The sequence below is a fragment of the Macaca thibetana genome, chromosome 1, assembly GCF_024542745.1.
Source record: "Macaca thibetana thibetana isolate TM-01 chromosome 1, ASM2454274v1, whole genome shotgun sequence".
NCBI classification, from domain to species: domain Eukaryota; kingdom Metazoa; phylum Chordata; class Mammalia; order Primates; family Cercopithecidae; genus Macaca; species Macaca thibetana.
This window is the reverse complement of record NC_065578.1, coordinates 90,977,382-90,999,252: the sequence shown is the minus strand read 5'-3', so window position 1 is coordinate 90,999,252 and position 21,871 is coordinate 90,977,382. Positions and strand designations below refer to the sequence as shown.

Here is a 21,871-nt window from a genome sequence, read left to right as displayed (position 1 = left end):
CTGTGTCTACTATCTTCTCATGCAATGTTTAAATTTCCTTGTTCCTTTCCTCTATACTATAGAACATCTCAAGTGTGATCTCCAGAATACTAATTTACTTTTCCAAAAGGCTAATGCCACTCTTTCTTCATCTGAATGTGTAATTTATATTATTTAATAAGTGTATTATATTTTAGTTAACATTAATATTCTTATTAAGCTCACCTATCTCTTGTTGCTGTTCATCTTACTCTGTTGTCTTTGCAACCCATTCTTTTCTTTCTTTGTGACTATTTGTACCTCTTTCACAGAAGTTTCTTCAGTGCTTCTGAGGATATTACACAGTTTTCTAAAAATGTGTTCTGGTTTCCCTGCAGGAGATCATTTTCAGAGGAATATTTTTCATCTTGTCTTCTGCATAATTGTATTTGTGCTCCCAATGCCAGCTTTTTCTTTTTTTTCTGATTACTCATGTTTGAACGAGAAGAGAATGAGCCAGTCTCGGATTCACCCACAGACAGGGTGTGTAGATTTTATTTGGTTCTGTTGATTGGACACTTGGGTAATGATTGAATTTTCTTAGCTCTACAGCTGGAGAGCAGGTTGATGATAATGGATCTTGGCCTAATTTCGAGAATTTAGCTAGCATTCCTATAATATGGCTCTGCTGTGCTGAATTCCTACCCCATTGTCTGATTCTGTGATACCCTTCTATCCCCAGCAGTAGCATTTTATTTCTGGTGATTATTCCTAACAGCACGCAATGCATCCAGCACTCCCACTCTGATACACTTCCTAGAATTGGTCTCCAAGTGGATGGCAAAAAATGGAGCTGATGAAAAATATTTATATGAACTCAAAATGTAACACCATTATGGCAAAGGGATGGCTACCAGGTTTCTTGTGGTGTAGACTCCAGCTGTCTATGTAGGGGAGTAGAGCAGCTAGGAGGAGCAAAAGCTCTTCCCACCTTCTTTTCCATGGTTAGAGAGCCTCTGTTTCTTGAGAAAAAGGCCAGGCTGATAGCCAGTTTTTTTTCCACCCTTCTAGATTTTGTCAAGTGGCTTTCTGTTGGTCTTAGCTTTTGATGGTAGATGAGGTTTTAATCTCTCTGTGCTTCATAGGTACTTCAGAAGAAATTTAGGCATGGTTCTACCTGGGCAGTTAGCCAAGTCCCATTTAAAATCAGAAATGGGCTGGGCATGGTGGCTCACATCTGTAATCCCAGAAGGTGGGTGGATCGCTTGAGCCCAGGAGTTTGAGACCAGCCTGGGCAACGTGGCAAAACCCTACCTCTACAAAAAAAATTAAAATAAAATTTGCTGGGCATAGTGGTGGATGCCTGTAGTCCCAGCTAGCTACTCAGGAGGCTGAGATGGGAGTATCACTTGAGCCCGCGAGTTTGAGGCTGCAGTGAGCCATGATCATGCCACTGCACTCCAGCCTGGGTGACAGAATGACACCCTGTCTCAAAAAAAAAAAAAAAAAAAAAAATCAGAAATGAAAATCAATAGTTTTAGATGGTCGAAACTGGATACACATCAATAATGTATCTGGCTGCTTAAAAAGCAAATATCTGGATATACAAGGTGGGCAGTATTCTCATTGCCTTCTGAGTGGTTTCAGTTACAAGGAGCTTTGGATCCATTTATGGCCCCTATTATTAACACAGATTTCAAAAGGGTCTTATTTGATGAATAAGAGCAAGTTCAAAGATGGGGAAACAGGATACGAACAGTGTGTATATCATATTGAGGCAGCAAAGGTAGTTAATTTTGAAAAAGGTGGTTGATGGAAAAGGGATTATATTTATTCTGATTTGTTCCAGAGAACAGGGCAAGGATCACTTGCAGTAGGTTACAAAAAGGTAGGTTTGGCTTAACATTGTGTGATTGGCAGTGGAGTGGACACCTCATAGAAGGCAGTGACCTCTCTGGCTCCAGAAGGGACCGTGAAGATCCTGGCTGATAACCCATCAAGGAGGCTGTGGGAGAAATTCTGATACAGGGTGGAAAGTGGGTAATCCTGTGATCCATATTTTAATGAGCTTGGTTTTGGAGTTTTTCCCTTGGGGTTTCTGCCTCTTAAGTCAGATGAGTGACTTCCCTTGCAAGGAAAGCACGGAGCTGTGAGAACTCAGCTGCTCTAAATATTGGGCTAGAATTCAGACAAACGAGGACCTAGGCAAAGCAAGTTCCACTTTCCCCTGTGCTCTGTAGCTCCCAGCTCACAGTAGCAAAGGCTACTTTCTGCCAGACCCTGACCAAGCTTCTGTCAGGAAAAGTGGGGAGTGGGCACAAACAGATGGTTTGTATGTCATCTTACTATAGTCCCCACTATAGCCCTGGGAGGTTGCTTTCCAGTCAAAGAATCTGAGACTAAATGTGGCCAGACAACTTGCCAAGAACAAGAAGACATTGATTTGTGGAGCCAGTGAAGGTTCCAGAGTTTCGGTGTAAGAAGAGCTTAGGGGAAACACATGGGTTGTCTGAGTACCTGGAGATGGATGATGAAGCTGTATTTGCAGAGTATTTTCTAAAGATGCACTTATTCACATTTTATATTGTTGACAAATACAATAGAATTTTTATTTTGTATTTGGGGTGGCTTGCAGGGCAGACAGAGATGGGGATAGAGCCCCTCCATACCATCTCCAGCCACTTCTTGGCATCATATGATTGAGTCAAAATTTGGACCCTGTTCTGATTTCAAATCTCAGTCTGACCTCATAATGAGCAGAAAGACCTCTGAAAATGTTACTGGGGATTTGTTTTGTTTTATTTTTGTACTTCATTTAAACTAATGTAACTAAATTAGGCAGGAGAAAGCAGACTGCATGGTTTAGCCTATTTTCCTGAAGACTTCCCCAGATACAGAAAATCCGCTTGGAGGCTGGCCCATCTTCACTCCTGCTCTGAGCTGGCTCTAGCCCTCCGCTGGCCCCTTCCCCTGACCTGCAGGTGCTGCTGCTTATTGCAACACAGTCAGGCGGGACACCTGCTGCTTCCCAGTGGGGCCGCTGCAGTCAGTCTGGTTCAAGGCTGGAACTCTTTTTCTTTCTTCTTACAAATAAAAATACCTCTTCTATTTGTCCTATTGGACTTTACAGTCCCAGATGTGTCAGAAATTGGTTCTTGCAAAGCAGCCCAACCAAAGGGCTCTTCCACTGCATTACATAATGGCAGGGTTCACGTCACTTTTCCATTGGTTTTGGACTGTGTTGCATAGTCCTTTCGGGGATGTTCTGAAGTTCAGGCTCCTTCAGAGCCAGGAGGGGAAAGCCCAACAGCAAAACAAGTGGAAAGAAAGACAATATTGGTCACATGGCCTTGGGTGTTTGAAATGCCTGCCCATATCTGTCTTTTGTTTTGGAAAGTTGTGAATGATGTTATTAATGCTAGGTCTAATGTTTTTTTCCTCTATATCAATCTTCCTTCCCCCATCTTTGATAGTTAATTTCTACTCAAGGCTGCTCCTCCCTTGGCTTCTAGAACAGTACACCTTTGGAGTTCTTCTGTTTCTCTAATTGCCCCCTCTTATTTCCGTAGTGGAATATCTTGCTTCTGTATACTCTTTGCCGTACTATTCACCTTCAACCTGGCATTCTTCAAGAGTTCTTATAGTAGGCTGATCTTCAGTAACAAGTAGATTCAAAAATGATAATGGCTCAATCACAAAAGAAGTCTGTTTCTCAATCATGTATTAGTCCACAGTGTTTTCCCATTTGCAGGTGGCTTTCTGACTCAGGTAAGGTTCCTTACTCAGAATTCATAACGTAGAATCCGTTCTATGGCTCCACCATCCCCCTAGACTCTAAGGCCTCCTTGTTACCTGCATTCAGGAGAAAAAAAGAATAGAGAAAGCACATCTGCTGTAAGACCCTGGCCTGGAAGTGACACACATCACTTCTGCTCATTCTCCATAGGAAAGAACTGGTCACATGGTCACTTCTAGATGCCAGAGGAGCTGGAAAATATAGTTTATGGCTGGAGACCCCCTTCCCTAGTACAACTCTATTTGATTGTAAGGGAAATGAATTTGGAAGTACAGTTAGCCAGCTCTGCCATGGCCCTTGAGTTTTCTCACAAGACTATGGCTCGTGATGAACTCATCCATTCTTGTAGTTTTTTTATTTTTACCTCAGCATTAATGACTACTAAATTTCTGTTTCTGGTATCAACATCACACTGATGTCTAGTCTTGTATCTCCAGCTGCCTCCTAAACATCAACTTCTCTCCCTTCAAACTCAACATCTTTCCTCATCCAGAACGGGCTGTTATACCTCTCTTTCCCATTTCTGGCAGTGAATCACTATTCATCTGACATCATCTAGAATTCTCCCCATGCTAGCTGCGGTGGCTGATGCCTGTAATCCTAGTACTTTCGGAGGCTGAGGCCAGAGGATCACTTGAGCCCAGGGATTTGAGATCAGCCTGGGCAACAGAGTAAGATCTGGTCTCTACAAATAATTTAAAAATTAACTGGGTGTGATGGTGTACACTTATGGTCCCAGCTACTCAGGAGGCTGAGGTGGGAGGATCACCTGAGCCCAGGAGGCAGAGGTTGCAGTGAGCAGTGATCACACCACTGCACTCCAGCCTGGGCGACAGAGGGAGACCCTGTCTCAAAATAAATAAATAAATAAATAAAATAAAAGGCCGGGCGCGCTCAATAAAAAAAATTGGCCAGGTGTGTTGGCTTACGCCTATAATCCCAGCACTTTGGGAGGCTGAGGCAGGATAATTGCTTGAGCCCAGGAATCAGAGAGCAGCCCCGGGCAACAGCGAGATCTCATTCCTACAAATAATTTAGAAATTAATCAGCTGTGTGGGGCGTGCCTGTGGTCTCAGCTACTCAGGTGGCTGAGGTGGGAGGATCACCTGAGCTCAGAAGGTTGAGGCTGCAGTAAGCTATTATCACACCACTGCGTTCCAGCCTGGGTGACAGAGCAAGGCCTTGTCTCAAAAAAAAAAAAAAAAAAAAAGAAGAAGAAGAAGAAATGGCTTCTGGGCCACATATCCAGTGCATTTCTGAAGCCTCACTAATTTATTTATTTTCCTGACTCCACTCTCCCTCTTCTCTGATCTATATAGAATGCTTTTGACAGACTAATTTTCCTAGAACACTTATGTCACTGCCAAGAAATTCTCCTTAAGAACCTACAGTCTTTGTTGCCACTTTGGAAATGTGAAATAGTTTTAAATAGTAACAGCCTATACATAAGACAGCTTGTTAGGCAAAACAGTAATTTTTTTAATCTTAAGAGTAAGTCTAGGTCAGTGTGATGAGCGATAATAAGCAACAGACAGGCCGGGTACAGGTGGCTCACGCCTGTAATCCTAGCACTTTGGGAAGCTGAGGTGGGCGGATCACGAGATCAGGAGATTGAGACCATTTTGGCCAACGTGGTGAAACCCCGCCTCTACTAAAAATACAAAAATTAGCTAGGTGTGGTGGCGCATACCTGTAATCCCAGTTACTCGGGAGACTGAGGCAGGAGAATCACTTGAACCAGAGAGTTGGAGGTTGCAGTGAGCCAAGATTGAGCCACAGCACTCCAGCCTGGCCATAAAGCAAGACTCAGTCTCAAAAAAAAAAAAAAAAAAAAAGTAACAGACAAGGGAATGAAGAATCATCATTCTAGCCTACCCTCTACATCGAACCAAATCTGTGAGCCTCAGTTGTTTATTTTGTAAAATGAAGAAGGTAGCATCTTTCCTGTGTGAAATCTCTGGGCTAGAACAGGACATCTCTTTTGGTTCCTTCCAGTTCTAAGGATGATGACTTTACAATGCAAACTCTGAGGTGGGAGGATCGCTTGAGGACAGGAGTTTGAGATGTCATCTCCACAAAAAATTTTAAAAAAAAATTAGTCAGACGTGGTGGCATGAGCCTGTAGTCCCAGCTTCTCAGGAAGCTGAAGCAGTAGGATTGCTTAAGCCCAGGAGTTTGAAGTTACAGTGAGCTATGTTGGTGCCGCTGCACTCCAGCCTGGGTAACAGAGTGAGATCCTGTCTTTAAAAAAAGAAAAACAACAACAACAGAAAAACCTCCCCTGCCTATTTTTTAAGTCCCTCTATAACTCTATAATTTAATCCCCCCCCCGACCAACCTGGTCATTTAACCCTCGTAATGCTTGCTTCTCTCCATTGAGTTATTTTCTCTCTGCATTCTCAATGAGGCTGAGTGTCATCTGACCCTGTGCTTATGCTGCTCCCTTTCTCTCTGCCCATCTAAGCCCCATGGGGACTGGTAAGGGGCAGCCTGGGCTGCCTTGGAGAATTTGAAGTGTTTTGAAGGACATTGCCACTCACCTGGCTCTGCCACATAGAAGCTCAGTGACCTCAGTTATGTGGAGATGACACAGAGCCCCTAAGTGGGTCAGACATGAAGATTAAGATAACACTTGTAAATATTGCTTTGTAAAATGCCATCACCACATCATTTAGTCCTATAATTGTTTCATGAGTTATAATAGTTTTGTTTCCCCAGTTAGCTGGCTGGCTGGATTAATTGGTAATTGATTGAGTCAGTCAACAATCTTCACATAAGGTAAAGAATCTTGTGAAGTTGCTGATGTTTGACTGCTTTTGATCTAATAAAAAAAAAAAAAACCAGCAATTTGCATGCAAAGCCATGTAAAGTATTGTAAAAATACTTGCTATTCTTTTCACTCAACTTGGTCAAATCCTCCAAAGCAGAGGAATCTAAGGTTTGAGAATGAGAATTTAAATCACCTCACTGATGGGAGGTAATGGCCACATTTTCTTTCCGCAGTATTTGCAGTGATTTGAGGGGAAAAGCTACATCCAGAGGAGTGGCACATTCTAAACAATGGCCACACCCCTTGGGAAGGCTGGTCCCTGGGGGGTGGGAGTGACAGAGCAGCATGTGGCTCCAAGCTGGTATGAGGCACTGAAGAGTTGGAATTCTGTCTGTATCTGAGCCTGTGATTTCATCTGCATCACTCAGAAGACTCCTAGTACTTAGAAGGACAGATTTGAAACTAAGGTTTTGGGCCTCCTTCCTTCAACTCTTTTATTTTTTTTTTCTTTTGAGATGGAGTTTCACTCTTGTCCCCCAGGCTGGAGTGCAGTGGCATGATCTCGGCTCACTGCAACCTCTGCCTCCCCGGTTCAGTTGATTCTCCTGCCTCAGTCTCCCGAGTAGCTGGGACTATAGGTGCATGCCACCATACTGGGCTAATTTTTTGTATTTTTAGTAGAGACGGGGTTTCACCACATTGGCCAGGCTGGTCTCAAACTCCTGACCTCAAGTGATCCTCCTACCTTGACCTCCCAAAGTGCTGGGATTACAGGTGTGAGCCACCGCAACTGGCCTCTTTTTTGTCTGATTTTTGTTTTCTTTTTCTTTTTCTTTTTTTTTTTTTTAGATAGATCTTGCTCTGTTGCCCAGGCTGGAGTGCAGTGGCAACATCATGGCTCACTGCAAACTTGATCTTCCATGCTCAAGTGATCCTCCCACCTCAGCCTTCTGAGTAGCTAGGACTACCAGTGTGTGCCACCAGGCCCTGCCAATTCTTTATTTTTTGCAGAGGCGGGGTCTCACTATGTTGCTCAGGCTGGTCTTAAACTCCTGGGCTCAAGCCATCGCCTGCCTCCCCCTCCCAAAGTGCTGGGATTACAGGTGTGAGCCATTGCTCCTGGCCTCAACTTTTCACAAGGGAACTAGAGACAAACCTTTTTATTTAGCCAAGAGTTTAGAAATCCAGGTATTTTCACTATTTTCATAGAATTCAGTCCTTGTCTGAACTGTGCCACTGTGTAGCACGTGGAGGGTTTTAGGGGGAGAGAGAATGTGAGTTCTGACATCAAACAGATCTAGTTTAAAATCCTATGTCTGCCGTTTACCAGATATGTAATCTTGGGAAAATTACTTAGTTTCTTCAATTCTCAATTTTACCACCTGAACAATGAGATTAAAAAAACACTAGAATTTTCAGGAGTACTAAATGAGATAATGTTGGAAAAATGGCTGGTATATTATCTGACACATAGTAAGCCCCCAAGTGGTAGCTATTATTGTTATTCTAATATTACTCTAAAATATGAGGGTGAGCAGACTAGGTCATAATATTTATATGTGAGTTTTTCAAATAAGGAAAGCTTTACTTGATGATCCTGGTGACTTTACTTTAGGCCAGGCTGTTCCAACACAGCTGTACACCGGGGCGGTGGTGCATGTTGGAGTTCAGCTCACCTTGTGAGGTGCTGCATGGCTCCAGTGTGAGCCTGATTTGGCAACACAGGGCTTCTGTTAAGCACACAGTCCCCTTATTACTCAATCATGTCTTCTGTTAAGCCCATAGTCCCCTTATTACTCAGTCATGTCCTACATTCCGGACTGGGTCTGGGATGCCATCCCCAGACAGGGTTTAACTCATGGAAAAGTCAACTGATGTCTCTACAATGTGCTGCATGGACCACGGATCACAAGGTTGGGACATCTTAGTTTCTACTGACCAGCTCCATCAAGCCAGAGGAGCACCAGCTTGGCCCCTTTATGCACACTGTGGAGCAGTTACTTGGGCTCCAGAGGGCGTCTGGTGGTTCCATGTTCCCTGTTTCCTTCCATCGTCATTTCTGCATTGTGAGAGGGCAGTGGGTCCGGCCGAGAAGGGGATACAAAGTTGGAAGGGCGGGCGGGGAGCTTGGCCCAGACCGACCTCCTTTGCCTTTGTAAGGGCTCTGGGAGGAAGGAGTTCTGTTTGGCCCCAGTTGCCCTCCTCGCTCCTTGCCCCCATCCACACTGGAAGGCGACTTTCGGAGGAGCTTAGTTTAATGAGTTCCTGGGCTGAACCTCTCCGGACTGCCCCCACTCCTGTGGTCACTAACAACAGCACACTGGGGAGTGGGCGGAACTCTGAAACCAAGCCCATCTGTTTTGTCTCTTTAGATTCAAGACAGATGTTCCCACAATCTGGCGACAAAACTGCAGTCCTTGGAAAGACTGTGGGTGCCCTGAGTGTGGGGGTGGGGATGGGGATCTTGTGATGTGCAGTGACAGCGAGGTGGGGGACCTCTCCAGCTTCCTTGCAAAGCCCTGGGGAGCCAGGGCAGGCCCTGCTGGAATCCTGCAACAGGCGCCGCACCCTGCCATACACCTTCAGCAAATACGACAGGAATGTAAAACTTCCTGCCCTAATCCGTTTAAACTTAAAGCCTAGTAGGAGGTCACTATAGTGTCAGATTTTTGGGTCTTGTTTTTTTTTTTTTAATTTTTTTTCTATTTCAGAAAGATTTGTTTGTTTGTGAAGATCTTAAGGCCCAAATGCCAGAACTGGAGTCTGTGCTGGTAAAATGGAGGCTGAAAATGACAAATGTTAGAAGCGAGCAAATAAGTTTATTATATATATTAGAAAAAAGCAAAATGTTAAATTTGACCTCGCGATGCATGGAATAATCTGCTAATGTTGGATGATGCCACCTCCTTGAAAACTCCCTTTCTAGGGAACAATAATTGCTAACATTATTGGGCATGTACGATGTGGCAGGCTGTGTTCTATAAATACTTTCCATGTATTAAATCGTTTATTCCCCACAACAGCCTAAGGAAAAAATGACTCTTGTTATCTCTACTTTCTAAGCGAGGAAACTGAAGCCCAGCTTGACTAAGCAACTTGCCCAAGACTGCAGAGTGCATAAACGGCAGATCTGGGCCCAGGCAGCCTGGCTGTGTGTGCTGCCTCATCTAGCAGGCTGAATTCTCTCTCCAGTGTAAGGCCTGTAAGACCACGGCCAAGTCCTTCAAACTCTCTTTCTAGGGTACTTTCTTTTTTTTTTTTTTTTGAGATGGAGTTTTGCTCTGTCGCCCAGGCTGGAGTTCAGGGGCGCAATCTCGGCTCACTGCAAGCTCTACCTCCTGGGTTCAGGCCATTCTCCTGCCTCAGCCTCCGGAGTAGCTGGGACTACAGGTGCCCGCCACCACGCCCGGCTAATTTTTTGTATTTTTGGTAGAGACAGGGTTTCACTGTGTTAGCCAGGGTGGTCTCCATCTCCTGACCTCGTGATCCGCCCGTCTCGGCCTCCCAAAGTGCTGGGATTACAGGCGTGAGCCACCGCGCCTGGCTCTAGGGTACTTTCAAAGTACCGTTTTGCACTTCTCCTCTCCCAGCCCCTGAGCAAGAGTAGTGGGGTGGGCATATTAAATACTTGTGAGTAAGTGAATGCATTAATGCAAGATTTACAGTATGGTCAGCTGGTAGCAGCAAACCTTTTCTGTTAAGAAGCCCTTCCATGCTTTATCCAAAATACTTGCCCTTCTTACCACAGTAGCCCATGGCTAGTTACTCATTAGCTTCCTAGTACCTATGGGCCTTTTCCTATTCCAAGACTCCAGCTCTCTCCTTTGCTCTCATTAGCACACTCCTCTCCTCATGTGTCCCACCTTGAATTCTCCCTGAGATCCAGCACAAAAATACCCGGATGGGATTTCCATTTAACGTGGCTCTTCATTACATGGTTTTGCTTATTACACGGATCAAATCAAGTTCCAAAACCATAATTACATTGGGAAAGGCTGCTCTCCAGCCCCAGAGTCAGCAGGGAGGGCGGAGTTGTGGATGCACTGACATCTTTTCAGTGAAAACAGTTAGGATTGTGTTATCTCACAGATGAAGCAGGGAGGCTGTAACTATTCTTCCCATATTAGAGAAGCAGAAAGTGAGGAACAGAGGCGTGGCTTGTCCAAGCTCCCATGGGTGGAGCTCAGGGATCTCCTGAATCGTGGTTGGAGCCACAGATGGAAGGCCTTCCTCTTCCTACTGTGTGGCAGTCTCATGGCTTCCTGGACATCTCTACCTCTCCCCTAACCCTCTCAGGCCAGTCCTTGTCCTGGCAGATGGCTACTGCCAAGATTCTACTTTTGCGGAGGAAGGAAGGCTATGATGTATTTGTTCATGCCCTGGTTCATTCATCCTGATTTTTTTTTTTTTTTTGCTCTTTCACAGAACCAGACAGTGGGGCAAAATCCAAGGTGGTGTTGGAGCGTCTCAAGTCTATGGGATTCTCCTGTCAGCTCAGGATCAGAGTCATCCCATAACGAAAAGCTTTTCTACCATTTGCCTGGAACTGGGGCCTAGACCAGACGACATGAGTCTCTTCCAGGTCCCCCATATGCTTAGGTTGGGTCCAAGTTACACTGAAAAGGATCCAGTGAATTTCCAGTCTGGTCCACACCCATCATTCCCGGAGCTGAGTGACTCAGGGCTCCAGAAGATACCTCAGTGCTCAGTCATCATCCCCAAGGGAAGAATGTTTCACGTTCAGAGATTCTGTCACCTGTGCTCTGGAAGCAAGTTCTAGGCCTTTTCACCCCAGCTTTCACTTTCATCCTGGGGTTTGCTATGGGAGCTGGCATTCTGCTACCCCATTTCCAGCCCGAGTGTATTGACATTGCCGCGTTCTGTGAAGACTGTTCAGTGGGTCATGGCATTCTTGACCACATCCTCCCTTTAGCCAATTTTTGATTTATTAAACAAAGTAGAGAGAAGAAGGGTAGATGGCGTGCATAGGATTTAGGGTATGGGGCTGTCTGCACGGCCTGGAGGCTGACCTACAGGAGACTGTGGGTCAGCTCTCAGTCACATGTTGTGAGTGTGTATACACACACATGGCTCAGCCCTCATTCATGGATCCTTCGGGTCTCAGTCCCTTGTGCTTTGATACTACTGAGCTCTGGAACTTCAAGCCAGTAACTGAGTTCTGTTCTGCACACAGGTGATGCAGCCTCTGAATCTGAAACACTGCTCTGGTGATTTAGCACTGAGGTATCTTCTGAAGCCCTGAGTCAAAAATCTTTTCAGTGACTCAGCCGTAGGCATCTAGGAGGACAAGCTTCCAGATTCACTGAGAACAGACTGTATGTATTGACATGCTGACATTAACTCCCATTCCCTGTAGGGACTTTCTCATGTGGAAGAGCAAATGCTGAGTGCCAGCAGGACCCTGGCAGTTTGATGATTTCCAGTGTTACCATTAGTCACTATGTGTACATTCTGCAGGTCCTCGTGTGGCCACTGCAGGGCACCAGCCTTTGGAAACAAACACACAGGTTTTGAGAAGCTACTCATCTTTCATGTATATGTGTCTAACGTTGACCCACAATACATGTATATTTTATTAATCAATCATAAGTAACCTAAATGTCTACCCACAAGAGAATGATTAAATTGTGGCATACCCATAAATGGAATAATCCGTAGTCATTAAAAATCAGGCTTGGCAAACAAAAACATAAAGTGGGAAAGATTGCCTATTCAACAAATGGTGCTGGGTTAATTGGCTAGCCACATATAGGAGAATGAAACTGGATCCTCATCTCTCATCTTATATAAAAATCAACTCAAGATGGATCAAGGACTTAAATCTAAAGCCTGAAACTATAAAAATTCTATAAGAGAACATTGGACAAACCCTTCTAGACATTGGCTTAGGCAAAGATTTCATGACCAAGAACCCAAAAGCAAATGCAACAAAAACAAAGATAAATAGCTGGGACTTAATTAAACCGAAGAATTTTGCACAGCAAAAGGAACAGTCATCAGAGTAAACAGACAACCCACAGAGTGGGGGAAAATCTTCACAATCTCTCCATCTGAAAAAGGACTAATATCCAGAATCTACAACAAGCTCAAGCAAATCAGCAAGAAAAAAGCAATCCTATCAAAAGTGGGCTAAGGACATGAATAGACAATTCTGAAAAGAAGATATACAAATGGCCAACAAACATATGAAAAAATGCTCAACATAATTAATGATCAGGGAATGCAAATCAAAACCACAATATGGTATCACTTTGCTCTTGCAAGAATGGCCATAATCAATAAATCAAAAAATAATGGATGTTGCTGTGGATGCGGTAAAAAGGGAACATTTCTACACTGCTGATGGGAATGTAAACTAGTACAACCACTCTGGAAAACAGTGTGGCGATTCCTTAAATAACTAAAAGTAGAACTGCCATCTGATCCACAATCCCATTACTGGGTATTTACCCAGAGGAAAAAAAGTCATTATATGAAAAAGATACTTGCACATGCATGTCCACAGCAGCACAATTTACAATTGCAAAATCATGGAACCAATTCAAATGCTCATCAATCAACAAGTGAATAAAGAAACTGTGGTATATATGTGTTTGATGGAATACTACTCAGCCCTGAAAAGCAATGAATTAATGGCATTTACACCAACCTGAATGGGATTGGAGACTATTATTCTACGTGAAGTAACTCAGGAATGGAAAACCAAACATCGTATGTTTTCATTCATAAGTGGGAGCTGAGCCATGAGAATGCAAAGGCATAAGAATGACACAATGGGCTTTGGGGACTCAGGGGGAAAGGGTGGGAAGGGGATGAGGGACAAAAGACTACAAATTGGGTTCAGTGTATACTGCTAGGGAGATGGGTGCACCAAAATCTCACAAATCACCACTAAAGAGCTTACTCATGTAACCAAATACTACCTGTTCCCCAAAAACCTATGGAAGTTAAAAGATACATATATATATCAGGCTTGGTCTGGAGTGGTGGCTCACGCCTGTAATCCCAGCACTTTGGGAGGCTGTGGTGGTAGGATCACTTGAGCCCAGGAGTTCAAGATCAGTCTGGGCAACATGGCAAAACCCCCTCTTTACAATTTTTTTTTTTTTTAAATCAGGCTGATGTTATAGAGAAGTTCTTAAGATATTTCGCTAAGCAAAAAAAGCAAGTTGTAAAATTTTTTATGCAAAATGTGAACCCAATTTTGAACTCATCCCCCGACAAAAACAAAAAAACCAATGTTGTATATACTGTGTATATATGTGTATATAAACACTGAAAAATACCAAACCAATAAATACAAATATTCATTTGTCTCTTTATGCTTTTCTGTGTTTTCTTGCAGTGGTTGTGTATTAATTTTTGAAATGCTATTGTGTTTTTTTTAAAAGGACACTTATGAATGGCATGTTTTGAAAACTCATAGAATAAGACCTTGAACCTTCCACCAACATACGCAAACTGTGCATGGAAATCAAGTGCTGCTGACGCGAGCTGGGCCCAGGGATTGCAGTCCAAGGATTACCAGGGGCATGGCTATAACCTTCCGCTTCATATCCCTGAGCTGATTAGTCCCCTAATCAACTGATAAAGTAAAATAACACATGTTCATAAGGGCAGCATAGCTCACATTCTTCACCCACATAGTGGGGTGTCTGGCCTGTGAGGGTCCCCTCCCTCTGCTTGGCTGCTCAGCTTGCTGTAGCTGGTCCACATTCAGGGACAAGCAGACGCCACCAGCTTGACACCTGCTAGCACCTATCATTGAGCTCCATCACCTGCTGGTGGCCCACATTAATACCCTTAGGGGTAGAGGGCCCTGGCTACCTTCACCCTAACACTAACCAAACGAACCCTAAAGGCAGGCTGGACGAGGAGTCGCAGATGATGGCACATGGCCTGAAAGATATGGGAAGGGTTGGAGGGCAAGTTGCTTGCTTTGCCTTGGTGGTGGGGAGGAGAGGGGCGAGGGCAGGGCATGTAGGCTTCCTGCTGGTTGTGTTCACGGGCTTCAGGCATCTCACATCAGCTGAAAGGCCCTCTGATCCATTGCCCAGATGCTGGCCATTGTAAAAAACGAAACAAACAAAAAACCCTGCTCTTTTGCCCTTCCAAAGAGGCAAAACATGAGACCCAATCCCTTTTGGTGGTCTTGGTCTCTGAGAGGTTTGACCCTTAGGGTGATGTATGGGGTTTGGCTTTTGAGGGTCTAGAGGGGCACATGGGCAGTGCAGGTATTAAGTAAGGCTGGCAAAGTAACAAAAGAGACTTGGCACTCGTTCAGTCATTCATTTGTCCATCTAATGCTTATTGAGTGCTTACCATGTGCACTGGGGTTATAGCAGGGAACACTACAGATCAGGACCATGGTCTCATGGAACTCATATTCCAGGGTGACGGGAGGGAGATGAGAAGTAGTGAGTAAGACATAATTATAGTGATAAGCATTCTAAGGAAACTATAATAGCATGACGTGGTAGAGCGAACCTGAGGGTAATGGTACTTGGCTCCTGCATAACGTCCATAATGTCCACTGGGGCCCCTGCAGGGAGCATAGGAAATGATTCTCAGTAAAGTAAGAGGGGCCCCCCTGCCAAGGGCATCACAATTCAAATGAGGCTACTCTGTTTCTCTGTGTGTGTGTGTGTGTGTGTGTGTGAGTGTGTGTGTGTACTGGGGTGCTCCCTGTCAGCCGATGTTGTTTCTCTCCTGAAATTTAAGGTGTGTATCTTAGTCTGTTCATGCTGCCAAAACAAATACCTTAGACTAGGTAATTATTCTGTTGTTTATAAAACAAAAGAAATCTATTTCTCACAGTTCTGGAGGCTGAGAAGTCCAAGAACACTGTGCCGGCAGAGTCAGTGTTGAGTGAGGGCCCATTCTAGTCTATGTTTGGTGCCTTCTGTATTTCCTCACATGGTGGAAAGGGGCAAGAGAGCTCCCTCCAGCCTTTTTTTTTTTTCCTTTTTGAGATGAACTCTCGCTCTGTTGCCCAGGCTGGAGTGTGGTGGCTCAATCTCAGCTCACTGCAACCTCCATCTCCCAGGTTCAAGTGATTCTCATGCCTCAGCCTCCGGAGTAGAGCCTTTTTTATTCTTCCCCCAGTAAGGGCACTAATCCCATCCATGAAGGTGGAACCCTCATGACTTAATCACTTCCCCAAGGCCCCACCTCTTAATACTGTCACATTGGATGTTAGGTGCCAACATGTGAATTTTGGGGGGACACCAATATTCAGACCGTAGCAACATGTTTGGACTTGTCTCACTGAACAGTAAAGAGAACCTAGGGGGTTGATTTATATGTGGGCCTTTTAGATGATGGAAGGAGTTCAAAGGAGTACTGGGATCCCACGTAGATGGAGAAGACAACAGGGATCTGGCTTGATTGCGCCTATTCCCCTTCCCTCTGCCTCAGAGCCCAGCTTGATGAGTTCATGTTGGAGCTTTCTGGAGAGGGCAGCTGCAGACAAAGCAGGAGGAATGCCTGCCACTGAGGATCACTGAGGACGCTGAGAGACACAGAACTGAAAGCAGTCTGGCTGTGCATGGTTACGTGGCTATGTTTCCAGGATCAGAAATGCTCAGTCATGCTAATATTGCCACGATTTTAGTAATGAAATACGAGACAGAAACAGGAAGGGGCCAGTCCATACAAACATAGCTTCAGTGCTGAGATTCCTGGGCACTCAGCCTAATTTCGGCATCTGAAAAACAGGGGGCCTGCTCCCCCTAGGAAGCCAGGAGGGCAGCCAGGACTGGGACAGTGGCCTTGTCAGAAGGTGGGAAGTGCGAGAGGGGAAGATGCAGGTGCCACAGAGGAGTGCAGAGGACTCTTCACAAGCTCCTTGAGATATTCCTGGGACTCTCAGACTTAGAAGTGGGCCCAAGTTATGGGTTTGGGAATGCTAATAATGTAAAATGTTAAATTTTCTTAAATAACAACAACAACAACAAAAAACCCACATGGCAAATAGAGGAGATGGACCATGAAAATTGTATGAAATAAAAAAGCTTTATATTTTAAAACTTTTAAAGACATTGTTTTCCTACAGATCTAGGTTCAAGAAATGCTCTGGCACTAACAATATGTATGGCATTAAGTCACTTGACCTCTCTGCTGCACTCTTTTCTCATCTGTAAAGTGGATGTAATAATACTACCCATGTGGTTATTGAAAGGATTAAATGAGATAATAATGTGCATAAGACACATGATTAGCCCAGAGTCTGGCATGCTGTAAGTGCTCAATAACTAGGTAGAGGCTCCAGCATGGCAGCCTATTCCTAATCCCAGTCTGAACTGGTCTGGGGAAACTTGGGTGTGGACTTAATATGTTTTTCAGCTTTCTCAGGTAATGATCCATTAGAGGGGACTGTTGGGTCCTCATGCTTTGCAGGTCACAGAGGTGAAATATTCTCCATGGGGATGTAGGCTTGACAGATAGGGAGAGGCAGGAAACAGGGCCAGCTTCAAAGGTATGCAACCTGTGCAGTCTCACCAGGCCCTGTCTGCAAAAGGGCCCTGTGCTTGGTTTAATGTTGTGCTGTCACCATCTTGAAATTCTTAATAATTTTCTCTTTGAACTTGTGTCTTGTAAGTGAAGTCTTGATGGACGATGGAGCATGCATGTTGAGGAGATGCATGCAATATATGTGTCTGCCATTCCTTGCTGCTCCATTTGCATGTAGCATTCGTGATGCCTCATTGAGCACATAATGTGGGTGTACCCGCAATGCGTGGGAGTTCGGGCAAAGTGAGTACAAGATGAAGGTGTTTCCACCACTGAGCAAGCTGGGTCCCTGCCAACACCAAAAGGCCATGCTGTCCATTCAAATCAGAACTTGTTATGAATGCAGAAAGAAGGCAATGGCATTCTAAGAAGCAAAAACGACCAAGGAAACCTATCACACCCTTTCTTACTCCCTTGCATTTGCCAGCCACTTTCAGGGAAAAATAATGATGTAGAAGGAAAGACAAGATAGGTCAAACCATTGCTCTTTTTCCTTTCAGTCCTTCCTTATTCAATAGTAAACTGAAGGTAGAGAGTGTTGGTAGAACATGCGCACAGCAAGTTGTGAAATGAAAACAATTCCATTAATTTTGTGTAGTGTCTCCACTGTTCCAGAAAGCATGAAATACATAGGCATGGCCTGGCACGGTGGCTCATGCCTTTAATCCCAGCACTTTGGGAGGCCGAGGTGGGCAGATCATGAGGTCAGGAGTTCAAGACCAGCCTGGCTGACATAGTGAAACCCCGTCTCTACTAAAAATACAAAAATTAGCCAGGCATGGTGACATGAGCCTGTAATCCCAGCTACTCAGGAGGCTGAGGCAGGAGAATTGCTTGAACCTGGGAGGTGGGGGTTGCAGTGAGCTGAGATTGCACCACTGCATTCCAGCCTAGGCGACAGAGCAAGACTCTGTTTTGGGGGGAAAAAAATACATAGGCATATGCACACCATGAAATGAAAACTATATAATTTCAGTGATTCTACAAAGAAATTATATGCCCTTATATTTGCATTTAAAACAGGTTTTGTGTAATATGGAGCTGAATGGTAAAATTCATGCTAACAATTTAAAAACATCAATTTTTCTTTATTTAGAACAACATTAAATAGCAAATAAAAAACATATGGTGAATATAGACCATGAAAAAGTACGTGAAAGAAAAATGTTTTGTATTTTAATATTTTTAAAGGCCTTTTTTCCTGCTTTTTTAGTAAGAAACTCTATGTTGTCATTTTGCACTGGGCCCAACAAATTATGCAGACAATCCTGGCAGCCAGTTGATATATGTGTTGCAGAGTTTTAAAATGTTTCCATGTCACCCTCCTTCCCCGCCGCCTGGGCCACCTGGACTAAGTTGAGTAGGGCTGTGTTGTCAGAGAGAGCCTCACTGGGCAAACAGCCTCCTCCTTCTTTTCTTGGATTTATCTTTCTTTTTCTCGAGAATGGCAAAGTCCTAGAGTGCTCAGATGAAGGTGCTGGCCACCCTCAGCCAGATTTTCACCGAGGCTCCAGGCCTGCCTATCGCCTTTAAAAAAACTTGGCTCCTTCTATCTCACCAGGAGACAACCGGGGGCTTGTGGCCAAAGCCCCATCCAGGAAGACTTTCCCTGTAGGCATGTGTATGTGTGTGTATGTATCTCCCTCTGGGCTTATCTTCATAGCAGGGGCTTGTTCACGGCTTGGTTGGGACCCCCACACTCTCATCTCAGTGTTAACAGTCATGAGAGTCCGCTCCCAGAATCTGTCCCCATGCCTTTCTCTCCTGGCCACCTGTCAGCACTCCAGGGTTCGGAGGGAGAGTGGTGAGGGCTGATGAACTGGTGAGAGGCCCTAGGAGAGGCCGTGCTGGGAGGGTGGACCTGCCAGAGAGGGCACCTCCCCTGCTGAGGAAGCAGCAACAGCGGGGATGTGAAGAACTCTTCTATAACGAGCGTGGGCGAGTGAGGACAGGGGCATCAATCACCACCAGCGGTGACACCGTCCCAGCTCTTCCTGTCAGCAGCTGGCTTCTCTCCTCACCTCTTCTGGGACTGGGGATCTGGAGGCATCCTGAGCGAGTTCCATGTGTGCCAGGCAGGGCCTTTCCAAGGCTGCAGTGACTGCTTACTGCCGCCTCTTGAGTACAGTTTGCTCGAGTTGAATTGTCTGTGTCCAAAGAATTGTTCCAACCAGAGCAAAACAAAACCCTTACAATGACACAAATGACTGAGACAGGGGCGGGGTTACAGGTTTGTCTTTCATAGTACCATTTTTGGTCAATGGGGGAGCCAAGGAATATTGCTGGGAAAATTCATCCACTCATGCAGGGTTTTTATTATCTACCTATTTTATAAAAGAAGTCCTGGGATTCAAAGATGAATACAATGCACTTAATGTCCTTAAAAGCAGACCCCTTAATAGGGAGGACAGCAGAGTAATAACAGAATTATCAAACACATACAGCACCACTGGCCGGGCTGTAATCCTGCCAATGACAAAGAGCTGAGGGCACCTAAAGGAGAAAGTGCCTAACTCTGAACAGATTCAGGGAAGTTGTCCTGTGAAGTGACACACTTGCTGAACCTGAAGAATGTATAGGAGTTTTCCAGGAGGTTAAAGTGTGTGTGTGCAGGAAGCAAAGAGACAGAAGTTGGTGTGTAGCCTAGTTTATCCTAGAAGGGGGAAAAGGGAATGTAAAGGTATGAAAGTATAGATGAGCAAGTAAGGGCAGATACCAGGGGATTTGGGAACGGCGAGGAAGCTGAAAGCTCTGGAGTGATCAGCCCTTCTAGATTGTGGGGTCCAGGGAGGGTGTGAGGAAAGAGGTGGCAGTCTCTCTGGGCCTCTGCTGATGGACTATTTTGACTGGCAGAGCTAGAGAGGGGAGTATTCCAGGAGATGAGATAGTACACACTGAGTAGAAAACCCAGGGCATGTTTGGATGACAGCAAAGTTTAGCTGGTGTGTAGAGAAAATGAATAGCAGAAATGGTTAGAAAGAAGGTCTGCCGAAGAGTTTGGACTTTAATTCCTTTGGTAAATGGGAACCACTAAAGTTTTTTTGTTAGTGGTTTTGTTGTCATTGGTCTCTCTCTCTCTCTCACTCTCTCTCGTGCATGTGCACGCATGTTTTTTGTAAAGACAAAGTCTACGTTGCCAGGCTGGTATCAAACTTCTTTATTTTTTTAATGAAAGGCCTGACATATTTATTACTGAACCCAGCCAATCAATGTGTTTATAACAGATTCAGAGAGGAAAACATGTCGAACTCTCCAGATAGTGGTGACATTTCCAGCTTGATATGGTAACGGGATTGTGACCTTCAGGCAGCATAAATATGTGTGCCATCTCATGTGCAATTCCTTATAGACCTAGCTTGGTTCATCTCCAATGTCTCCTGTTGGAGTTGTACCTGATTTTATTACCAGTTTTCATCCGAATCCACTGGGGAATAGGACGATTTTGCTTTTGTTTGCTGACCAGGAACTGCTTAATCTTGAAAGTCTTGTGAGAAGACATGGCGAGAAGTGGAGTCAAGCACACAGCACAATGGTGGAGACAGGAAGACAGCGCTGTCTCTTCCTTAGCCTCCCAAAGCACTGGGATTCAGGCATGAGCCACTGGGCACAGCCCTCATTATTGTTTTTGAAGTACAATTTACATGCAGCAAAATTCATCCTTTTTAGCATTCTATGAGCTTTGGCCAATGTATGTATTCATGTAAACACCACCACAGTCAACCTGTAGAATGTTTCCAACATGTCACGTTTGTTTATGCCTCTGTAGTCAACCTTTCTCCCCACACTAGCCCCTCAAAACCACTGATGTGGCCAAGCTCGGTGGCTCATGCCTGTAATCCCAGCACTTTGGGAGGCCAAGGTGGATAGATCACCTGAGATCAGGAGTTCAAGATCAGCCTGACCAATATGGTGAAACCCTGTCTCTACTAAAAATACAAAAAACTAGCTGGGCCTGGTGGTGGGCGCCTATAATCTCAGCTACTCAGGAGGCTGAGGCAGAAGAATCCTTGAACCCTGGAGGCAGAGGTTGCAGTGAGCCAAGATCGTGCCATTGCATTCCAGCCTGGGCGACAGAGCGAAACTCCATCTCAAAACAACAACAACAACAACAACACACCAATCTGTTGTCCACCTCTAGAGTCTTCCCTGTTGCAGAATGTCCTATACATAGAATCACATAGGAAGCAGCTTTTTAAATGTGGTTTCTTTCACTTAGAATAACACATTTGAGATTCATCTATGTTTTTGTGTGTGTCAAGAGTCTGCCACTTTCCTTGTTAAGTAGTATTCTATTGTGTGGATATACCTATCGTTTATCCATTCACCAGTTGAAAGGCATTTGGGCTATCTCCAGATTGGGATGATTATAAAGAAATCTACCATAGGCCGGGCGCGGTGGCTCAAGCCTGTAATCCCAGCACTTTGGGAGGCCGAGACGGGTGGATCACGAGGTCGAGAGATCGAGACCATCCTGGCTAACACAGTGAAACCCCGTCTCTACTAAAAAATACAAAAAACTAGCCGGGCGTGGTGGCGGGCGCCTGTAGTCCCAGCTACTGGGGAGGCTGAGGCAGGAGAATGGCGTGAACCCGGGAGGCGGAGCTTGCAGTGAGCTGAGATCCGGCCACTGCACTCCAGCCTGGGCGACAGAGCGAGACTCCGTCTCAAAAAAAAAAAAAAAAAAAAAAAAAAAAAAAAAAAAAAAAGAAATCTACCATCAACATTCATGTACAGGTTTTTGTGTGATCATAAGTTTTCAATTCACTTGGGTAAATTCCCAAATAAACAAGAGTAAGATTGTTGGGTTGAATAAG

General features: G+C 44.7%; 1 protein-coding gene across 1 annotated transcript; it reads right to left on the bottom strand.

Annotated features, from left to right (window-relative positions):
• Positions 1-20,230: 20,230 nt before the first annotated feature.
• Positions 20,231-20,556, bottom strand: LOC126943850 (putative 60S ribosomal protein L39-like 5). Its single transcript, XM_050773001.1, has one exon. The coding sequence runs from the start codon at positions 20,554-20,556 to the stop codon at positions 20,419-20,421; it is 138 nt and encodes a 45-aa protein (XP_050628958.1). The 3' UTR covers positions 20,231-20,418.
• Positions 20,557-21,871: the final 1,315 nt, after the last annotated feature.

Coding starts and splice junctions, on each gene's coding strand:
- LOC126943850 (XM_050773001.1), bottom strand. CDS start 20,556: ATGTCTTCTCACAAGACTTTCAAGATTAAGCAGTTCCTGGTCAGCAAA.